This window comes from Acanthisitta chloris, unplaced genomic scaffold, assembly GCF_000695815.1.
Source record: "Acanthisitta chloris isolate BGI_N310 unplaced genomic scaffold, ASM69581v1 scaffold18860, whole genome shotgun sequence".
Classification (NCBI taxonomy): domain Eukaryota; kingdom Metazoa; phylum Chordata; class Aves; order Passeriformes; family Acanthisittidae; genus Acanthisitta; species Acanthisitta chloris.
Window position 1 is genome coordinate 133,890 of NW_008652432.1, and position 10,921 is coordinate 144,810.

The 10,921-nt window shown below is 40.7% G+C and overlaps 1 protein-coding gene across 1 annotated transcript in view; it reads right to left on the reverse strand.

Annotated features, from left to right (window-relative positions):
* The window catches only part of SLC25A36 (solute carrier family 25 (pyrimidine nucleotide carrier ), member 36), a gene marked incomplete at its 5' end in the record, with an annotated part of 19,454 nt that extends 16,761 nt beyond the window's left edge, over positions 1 to 2,693 (reverse strand). Inside the window, one exon of the mRNA XM_009077325.1 lies at positions 2,523 to 2,693. Within this exon, the coding sequence (XP_009075573.1) occupies positions 2,523 to 2,693 (171 nt within the window). The remainder of the gene's footprint in view (positions 1 to 2,522) is intronic.
* Between the last annotated feature and the right edge of the window lie 8,228 nt (positions 2,694 to 10,921).

Below are 10,921 nucleotides of genomic sequence, written 5' to 3' on the forward strand. Positions count from 1 at the left end.
AGAAACTTAGAAGTGTACCAGGTTTATTTGTTTCTTTTGGATGTAGAGTCCCAAAATTTGACAGAGCAGCAAAGAGTTAAAGAGAGAGAGATTGCAATAGACAGGACTATAATGGAAGTAGTTACTGATACTCTTCCACATTCATAAAACACCAGCTGGAAAAGTTCCAGAATCTGCCCTGAAAATAAGACACCAACTTTCCGCATTAAAGAGCGGACCAGGTTTATTTGTTTCTTTTGGATGTAGAGTCCCAAAATTTGACAGAGCAGCAAAGAGTTAAAGAGAGAGAGATTGCAATAGACAGGACTATAATGGAAGTAGTTACTGATACTCTTCCACATTCATAAAACACCAGCTGGAAAAGTTCCAGAATCTGCCCTGAAAATAAGACACCAACTTTCCGCATTAAAGAGCGGATCCCAGAGACTGCATTTGTTCATTGAAAGCAGTAAAGGGCAAATCCATGGTTGGAAGAGCAGGACAAGTGCTCCATCTGGCCTCAGCTGACCTACTTGTGTCACACGGAGAAGCTTGCACAGGGAAGTTGGTGAGATTCCCATTATCAAGACCTCAGGTTTAAACTATACAAGGTTAACTACGAGAATCATCCTCAACATGACATACAACACAGATACTTAGGGGAATTCGCTTTTGTTGCCAGGGAATGGAGTCACTTGTACCAGCTCTTCTGAGTTTGTTTCCTGACAGAGATGCCTTTGAAGTCACCTCCACTGATGCTTAAGATGCAGAACTGATTCCACAGCAGTCAGTTCACTGCAGTTCTGACATAATTTGCCTGATTCACCCTGGTTTTAGACTGAGTACTGTGAGCTTTGGAGCACTACACTGAATTTGAGAAGAGACAATCAAACTCTGACAACTATGAGTCAGAAAATATCAAGTGACAGTAAAGGCATGAGAGTGACACAGGGATCCAGTTTGATTTCCCCACTAAACAGCCCTAGTCCCATAACCAAGAGTAATTATGTCCTGCACCTACATATTTTTGTCACAGCCCATTGCCATGTCATTTGAGATTTTTTCATATTTACTGTATTTAGAGAACATGAAACCCAGGCTTGGTTGTTTGATACAGTCCTGAAAGAAAACACACCTAAGCAAAAAACTAAAGCAGCAGAAGTGACACACTTATGACAGATAAACACCATGTCTAAGAAAAAAATTTTTGAAAACAAACAAGCCCTACCAACAAAGTTCATCAGACTGGGGTAGAGGTAGTCCATGAATTTGCTTCCTGGGAATACCAAGTTACTTTTGCTTTTAAGGATGCATTTAAAGCATAACAGGCTTCTAGGATAGGAGAATATGAACCAAACATCTGTTCAACCTGCTATTCATTCAGATACATTTCTAAATGGAAGATAAATTCATAACCAAACATTCAGGAAGAAGCTGAAGGGCTCAGCTTCCACCAAGAGAAGCCAATAAGGCAAGTTTGTTGAATGACGCTCTCCTTACTAGTCACAATCTAAGCCCTTCCTTCCCACATGCCTGTTCCCAACACATTCACCCATTAGACTCTGACATAAAAAGGCTCTGAATCAAAACTTCCACGATAAAAACAATCTTCCATTCAAAGAGTTATTTGGGTACAATTTCCATTTAAGCACATCCTATCCTATAACCAGATGAAGCCTAAATCCTACACTGCAACTGCCAGAAGGGGCTCTTTACAAACAACTACTTACTAATTAATTGGGGATAAAAGATAGTTAGTAGAGTCTTGGCAATGTAAGAAGCAGAAGCAGGTCCTGGAGGAAATCTCCCTTCATTCTCAAATCCTGAAGGTACCTCCCCTTCCCTTAACTGGCAAGCTCAAGTTCCCCAGAGTGAAGTGAACCCTGCCTGTGGTCTGTACAAGCAGTTTAACTGTGCCTTACAGCTTTCCTACTGGCTCCTGAATGCACCAGCACTGCTAGTAAAAAAAAAGAAAGGCAGTCCCCATTCAGTGAGGCACTATGCAAACAAGATGTCCCAGACCACTGCAAAAGCTGACCTTACCTATTTCTTACTAGCTCTAAAAAAGTGTTGCTAGTCACACATCCACCAGAAGACAATCCAAGGCAGGAAGTGTATGGAGTTCTGAAAGTTGGAGAGACTAAGAAGCTGAGTCAATTTTCATTGCCTCCATGTTCATATTCTATGATTTGGACACAAAACAATTTAAAAAGTCTTATAACGACACTTTTTCAGGATGAAAATGAGAGTCTGGGAGTTAAGTGTTACAGCACTCCCAATGAGTTTTGGAAATGCAATTTGGAGCCGTGAATTGGACAAAGTAAATGTGTTCTGGCTAGTTCAAGACACAAACTCAAACATGAGGGACATTTGGCAAGTTGGAATGTGAAACTTAGAGTTACAAAGCAAAATACAGAAAGGAATTTCATTGCAACATCGTGATGGACATAAGAGCCTGAATTTCTCAGACAGATTTGTCCAGTACACATCTCTCCTCCTCCCTCCACAAAATGAACCCAGAACCTGGTAACATGTACACTCACTTCAAACAATGGAGAGGTCCAGGAGAAACTCTCGTTACTCGGTTGACACTAGCACCATTCACAGTGTTGAGATGAACTTCAGAGATGTAGAGAGTCACAGAGGAGGACTGCAAGCGTGTTTTTACAACTTCCAGTGGACATGTCAGAATTGCACCAACAGTACCTCCACATCTGCAAAAACAGGGTCATCACATTTTTAACAGCAAAGAAACTGAAAGATACATTCACATATATTTAACATTATACTGAACACAGTCAAACTGCAAAAGGTGAAGAACCAACCAGCACATGTGTAACAAGGCTGCAGTTAAGAATAACTTGCCTGAAGGCAAGCAAACTGCTAAGTCAATTTGTTAACCCCACAGCTTGGAGTGAAAATTTAAACAGACAAAAAGTAGTGAAGCTGCACAGTCTTAAGTACATACTGTTCAAATCAGTTCTGCAAAGTAGCTCAGCAGCTGAAACGTTTAACTTATGGTAAATTTTAACTTTTTTAATGTTTAGTGTGTTCCTAACCACAAACAAGGTGCCAAAAATCCTTAAGGGTAGAAAAGATGTATGCAGTATGCACACAGGGCTACATGTAAAATCTGGTAAAATCTGTGGCATGGCAACTGAATAACATCTTCAAAAGCCCATTTGTATTTTGAGCATTGCACCATGAAAGCAATGATTCTCTGAGTGTTTCCCAAGCTGTGCCCATACAGCAAGGCAGAATACATACTGTAGAGTCAAACCCGGGAAGGCAAAAGATCTTAAGTGGCCAAGCAAGTGAAGAGTTCAGGTTTTGATCCAGTCTGCCACTCATTTCTGTGACCAAGCCAAGCCAAGCTGTGCACAACTTGTGCTGACAGTACAGTTCCTCCCATTCTGCTTGAGCAGAACATAACCAGGAACATACTGCCTTTCTTCTGCTCTGCTCAGAGCATTCTTCTGGTGCTCATTCAGAACTCATTGATTAATAAACCTGTTTAACTACAGCCTCTGAGGGAAAAACATCAAATCCACCAAAATCTGATTTCCAATACAGCTCCAAATTCCTTGACATTGTCATTACAAAAAGAAGTGGCTCCCTTGAACATTTTCAGAGATTAGTATTCTTAACATTGTCACAATTTGAAGAAGGGCGTTTAGCAAAGACAGTATACATACCCTGTAAAAAACAAACAAAACCCAAACCAAGCAAAATCCAACCCAACAAACCAACCTAGATTTCAAATCAAGTATTAATGCTCAATTCAAGTACTATTACCAACAACTCACTTTGAAATCCACTAACATGCAAATGAAATGTGTACTAAATTCAAAGGACTCAGCATTTGCTTTCCCAATGCAATAAATTAGAGCAGGTGTTTGATTCTGACAAGATAGTTATCAGCTATTTTTTCTAACACAAGAGGCTCAAACACCCCCAAATCCTTAAAAAAGCTGTAAGCCTGTTTAACAGCATTTTTTGTACAACATTTTCCAAAATGCAAAGGAGAGTTCAGCACAAATTAGGAGTAGCAGTTAAGACTCAAGATCTCCTGTAAATTTTCATAGGAGGGCAGTCTGATGACCCTTCTATTACAGCACTGCTTCCTAAAAATTAATCTGTTGGTATGAATTGAACTGACAATACAGCAGCTAGGTAGGATAGCATGTGATGGTGTTCACTCAATGCTCCATTTAAACCTAGTGATCTAGAGGTGTCCTATTACTAAGCCTACAGGCATCTCACCCATCCCTAACTCCAACATTAGACTGAACTCTACTCTCTTCCAAGGTTTAATTGAGGAAAGATATCAAGTTTCTTTGTCAGCCCAGAAAAAGTGCTCTTGCAGGAAGATGAACAAATCTTGGAGTGTGTGCTGCACACATGCAGTTACAGACTGACACAGATTTTAGAGTTCATGCTTTGAATGAGCAATTCCCTTGCTTATTCTTCTACTAAACTCCAAATCGATTTATTTTAAAATCAGAACTGCAGAAAGAGAGTAGTTATGCTAATATTTATTTTAGCCAGTGTTGGAAGCAGTAGGAGGCTGTAGCATGTTACAGCTCATATTAACACCATGTAAGAACCACAGGTAGGTCAGCCCTCAAAACAACCTGACAGGGAGATGCTCAAACTCTAAAGCTCCAAGACAGGCAGCAGGTTGCTGTGTTTCTTGCAGTTCAAAGCAGACACCACTGTATGGTAATGTGCCTATGCAGGCAACATATGAAGTTGACTTTAGAGTTTATTTCCTTTCTTGTAATCCCTCCATTTCTGAGCCCCTCAACCTCACTCTCTTGAAAATCTTTCTGCATTTGAGTTTGGATAGGTTACATGAGGACTTGTTTTCAAGCAAAAGTAATCACAAGAGAAAGCACATAATATAATTTATATTAATGATATATTTCTATGGAAGTTGGGAAGAAAGGAGGAGCAAAAAACTTGGCCTACATTCTTCAACAGGGCTTGGAATTTGGAGCCCTTAATGCTCCTCAGCTACATCACACCAGAAAAATTTTCCAGAGTTGAAGATTAACACTGACCTGGAGCTCGTGCCTTGCATGCTCCCATGCACCACACCCAAATCACAAGGGATGCCTGACTGCGAGAGCACTTCTGCCAGACACTCACTGCAGATGGGTCAGACACACTTCCCTCAGCAATGGATTACTAGACTACTAGGGAAGAGGGCAGACAGACAGCGACTCAACACTTTTTTTAAGTCTACCTCCAGCAAACCCTGGTCAGTGACAACCAGTGCATGTAACAGCAGTCAGCACTGTTTTTACACGCACCATAAGGAAGCAGTTGATCACCTGCTTTAAGAGCCTTTACCTGTACCACATTCTGCTATTCAAGTAATTTCAAATAATAACCCTTGGCAGTTTCTTGACGTTGTATTGTTGGGTATTTCTGTGGTTGAGCTTTTAACAGTTGAAGATGTCTTAACTGAACACAAGAGTATTTACTATTTTGTTCCACAAATTATTAATAGTTTGGATTAAACTTCCCCTCTGTCCCCTATCTCAAGATCTCAAATGGCTGCTCATTCAAGAAAGCAGAGAAGTTTTATAGTACTATGTGGTTATGTTGCTCAAGTCTCTGCAAAATCCCCAATTTGTACTTGTGTCAATGTAATACATCACTTGCTCAGCCCTCAAAAAACCCCATATAATAGAGACAACATCTGGAACTGAAGCAGTGAAAGAAAAAGCTTTGGTATGTTGAAGATCCAGACCTTGCTCAGGGGTCACAACATCCACTGAGTCTGAACTGAACCATTAAATGAAGGCATAATCCAGTAACTACTCTGACTTCTCTAGTTCACTTGACTTTTAGGATAAACACTGCAGGACTTGACAAAAATCTGTTTATGAGAAACTGTCAGTAAACATAGCTTGTGGGTAAACAAAGAAGAGAGACAATTCAAAAAATATGCACTGTGTACAAATAAGCAACTTCTAAGCAGCAGAGCAGCTGTTCTGGCACCAGCATCAATGACAGTGTATTTTACTTAGAAATACATTTCCTGCCTTGCTTATTTAATGTACAACCAGAAATATCAGAGACAGCTCCTTTTTTTGTGCTCCTGACAGGTCATTAACAGGCAGCCACCAGCTCCAGCTTACAACAAATGTTCTATAAATTGCCAGCAGACTGCTGCCACCTTTCCTGCTACCCTTTTCACTGGCTCAAATTAAGGGGAGCTTTTTCAGTTTGCGGTTTAACACAAATTAGGGAGTAGCACAGTTCAGAAAAACATTTTTTAAGACTTAAAAAATTATTAGATTTCTTCTCCTCAGTGATGCAGGTGGGATTTTGTAAACTATGTAGAAATTTGTACTACCCAAACCCATTCTGAGCTTCAGTATGTCCAGACATGCACTAGGCCCCAACTGTGACTTCCAATAACACTTACTAATATATAACTTGCTCCAGGATTAGGTGAGTTTCGCCTGATAGAGTAAGTAGGTGCTGACTAGGTATAAATGGGATGTGAAGAATGGCCAAGACCTGAGACACTCCTGTGTCTGAATGCTTATAGGAGTTTCAAAATTGAGCTTTAAACCCTGTTACCAGTTCAGCACAGATACAATTCTGACATGCATTTTCCCCAGACCTGTATCACTTATGTGACACTGCAAGGAAACAAATACGCACATGCTTCAAAAACCTAAACCTGTGTAGCATTCAAATCCCAGGTTCTGTTTTCAGAGATGGCTGCACAATAAAGTTTTGTCTTATTGCTGCAAGTTGAGGCTATCTGCTAAGGAGTCACTGTCTTTGGCCAGAGCAGCAGAGTATCTTCTACTGCTACCTTTCACCCCTGCAAGTAACAGCAGAGACAGCTCCAGCATGGATGAGGGTCTCAAATTCAGCCACTGGACTGTCTATAAAGGCTCTAAAGCAGAGGAATATTCCCAATGCCAGTGTCAGCTGACCTAGAATTGCAACTGTCAAGGCAGGAATTTTTCTATTCCTTGAAATAACTGTATATAGTATAAAAATAAAAGACAAGGCTGCATAGTGCTACTTTCAGATTCACCTTTTATAGTGTATGTAACCACAGCCTCAAAGACTTGAAGATAACCCCTGACCCTGTTATCTTGGGTCTACATTCATTCATGTATTTTACCACCTTTTTATCTCTCCTGTATGACAATGAAAGTTCCATGAAAATACTGGCTGTCAAAGGAAACAGCAGAAAACTGAGCTCAGAATTCCGTCAGAAATATCCAAGCCACTTGCAAACAGAATTCCTTCCTATATCTTCATCACTGACTGTAAATTCAGGTCCCAGATCTATCAGCAGTTCCATAGAGCTGTCTTACAACCAGACACTTTCACATCAACAAAGTTGCAGGTTTGGATATTAAGATCACAGTATCAGTCTTTTGAGGGTATATAAGGGCTTTAGCAAGTACAGCTTTCAGAAACATCAACAATGTATCTTACTAATCCTGAATTTCCAGGGTTTTCCTTTTATTATACTGTTCAACTTGTATATTATATGCCTTTCCATCTTTAGTATTAATATACTAACTAGGACTGTTACAGCTAGAAACCTTAACCCCCTTTTTCACTAATTATGTTTCTTTGCTGAAACTTACAAAGTGTAAATGAACCTCATATTCTTAAACTAAAAATACTAATCAAACTTGCTATTTCTAATCAACAATGCAAAAACAAAATCCCCCTGATGTGCTGCCACAAAAACCTACAAGTGAAAACAGGAAAAACGCCATCAGGGGATCAAGCATCACTGGGTTCCATTATCCAGAACAAACAGCAACATGAACAGCGTAGCTTTTATTAGGAGCCAGGGTAAATAAATATTTACAGCAACATTTGTATTGAGTAAAAACAGCTCAAACCATCAGTCATCTAGAAAGAAATATGAGAAACATAACAGTGTCACAGTTTCTCAAGTACTGACAGCAATTTTCATGCAATTTCGTAGCCTTGTGGAGCAAAACCCAAGCTTTAAACAAATACTGTCTTATTCCACACAGAAGTGTCTGAACAAAAATAACCTCAGGTTTGGATGGGAAGGTACTAACTGTCTCCTGTGCCTAACAACAGGAAGGACTTGATCTGAAAAACATCCAGGAATCTATTTCAGGGTAGAGAGGAGCTAAGTGTTTGGCAACTCAGTTATGGCTCAAGTGGTTATTTTCTGAAAAGGCATAAATAAGCCCCTATCATCACAATATCCACTACACATTATTAACTACTATATTCTCAAATCAGAAAAGCCCAAAGGTCTTTCACCTTTCCTTCCTATATTTCAACAGTGTCTGATCTTTCTGAGAATTCAAATACTTATCTTTAATACATTTTCTGCATCTTAACCACTTCTGCCACTGCAGGGATTTGCTAAGAATCTCTGTCAGACAGATTGATTTCAATTATACACCAATTTATGACAGTTGTATAATCAGGACAAATAAACAGAGACTACTCCATATACTCCCCCACGTATTAAATTAGAAAACAGCCAACTTTCTGCAAGAAACACCAACAGTGAAGAAAAGAAGCAAATTTGAGACTACTCAACTGTGAATGCAGAAAAGTAGCTGTCTGGCTCCTAACCCAAACCAGTCCCTTCCTTTGCTGAGGAAACCAAGGCAAGTTCACTGCTCTGATGGAAGTTTGTATGATACAGAATTACTGTCATAAGCTTTCTGGAAATAAAGAATAAATCATTAAAACATGAGTATTATTTTTGTAGCCAACAGCCAAATTTTCAGTGTACCAATTATGGTTGTAAGAAGGTACAACCAAAACATTAACCTTCCCTACATACCAAACATTAAGGTTTCCAATCACTTTTTTTTTTAATAAAGAGTCTAACAACTAGAAAACCATCTAACTATGGAATTTGCATGCTCAAACTAAAATGTGCTTCTCAAGACAGCATTTCAATCACAAGACTCTGCAATTTAAGGATGGATAATGTTCAACTGATTTCTTCTTGCTTTGGAATAAAAGCACCTGAGTTTATACTACCAACATACTGTCTACAGTGACAACAGCTGCTATTTCACGAGGTGATGGTAAAACAGAAGGTATGAAAAAAAAATCTACAGCCTAGGCAGAAAAATCCCAGGATGGCCCCACCTATATTACTAAATTAGCAATGTCATCTGTTACAGTTTCATTACAGAAAGCAGAAACTGAATGAACTTGGACATCACAAAGAAAAAGCCAGCAGATTGAGGAAATTTCACTGAAGACTAAAGATCAGTCAGGTGATCTGTAGTGCACCACGCTTGCAAAGATGGCCCCAAAAAGCTTTTCAACTGTTAAATGTGACCAAACATACACTAACAGGTAGCTGAACTAAGGTTACAGAAAACATGTGGCTGGCACGTGAGGAAACTGCACTCAGCCCTTTCCTCACAACATAACCCTTGATCCAGCTGACCAGCTAACCACCAACCAGACTTCCCTGCAAAAAATAGGAACAAGCTGAGCTGAGCCATCTTCACCTGCTTTTAAGTTTCATGTTTATAAACCTGTTTCTGTCATTACACATGTCTCTGCCTAGTAATCTCCCCTGTGCAGGGCTATCAAGCTGCAGTGCTACTACAACAAGGCAGGACTCACAGAATCGTTAGGGTTGGAGGAGACCTCTGGAGAGCATCCAGTCCAACTCCCCTGAAAGGCAATTACCTATAGCAGGTGACACAGGAACATGTCCAGGTAGGTTCCAAATGAGTCCAGAGAGGGAGAATCCATGACTTCCCTGGGCAGTCTGTTGTAATTCAGCCTGTCACCTTCAATGTAAAGAACTACTTCCTTGTGTCAAGGTGGAATTCGTTGTTTTTCGGTTTATGGCCATTGCTCCTCATCCTGTCACTGGGCACGACTAAAAAGACCCTGGAACCACTCTCTTGACACACACCTTTGAATTGATGAGATCCCCTCTCAGACTTCTCTTCTCTAGACTGAACAGACCCAGCTCCTGCAATCTCTCCCCATGAGAGATGCTCCAGACCCCTAACTATCTTTGTGGCTCTCTGCTGGGCTCTCTCCAGTAGCTCCTTATCTTTCTTGAACATCTTCTATTGCTTTTCTGAGTGTTCACAAGGATGTGAAATTTAAGAAATAAAGTACACATACTGCATCTTGAGCCTACTGCCCAATAACCACTCCTCTCTTGAACAGAGTGCCAGAATTTAAGGGGGTGAAAAAGCCCCCACATAAGTACCAGCTCAGGAGCATAATGCTGGAAATCTCTGAAGGGTGCCAGAAGCAGAGAAAGTACCCATGTGTATCCAACTCAAAAAAAATACATGACTCTTCCACCTCAAACGAGCCAGTCCAGAGGGAGGGAGCTCATTTTGTCAATGAAGAGCACACATGTAAATCACAGCCTCAAGCTTTCTCATGACATTCAAAGGATGTTCCCAGTCTGTCACTCCCACTTCTTCAAAGCCATGCTCACTACCCAAATACGCTCGTCTAGCCAAGCCAGATAGGATCCCCACGGTTCCCATTTGAGCTAAGTGCCCTTCCCACCCTGTCCCTGGAAGGATGTATATAACCATATACATCCCACGCATTATGAAGCTTAAAAAGATAATAACAGACTGATACCTGTGAAGGTAGAAGAATTACCTCAAACCTAAGGCTACAAGGGACTCATCTTTACTTCTAGCTATATTCCTCCCTCCGATTTCTTCTGTCAGCACGGGTGGGAAGTTGCATGCCCATGTCCAGCCCCGCACTTAAACACAGGACACACCAGAGCACAGGAGATCCTGGACACGAAGCAGGATCAGCTTCGGGCAGCGTTCCCCATACACTAGGCGAGCCCACGCTCAGCGGGCCCTGCGTGTTTCTCCACGAAAAACAAGGGACAAACTCCCGGCAGGGCGAGCAGAGAGAACGAGCTGCCTAGGAGAGAACCCTCCCC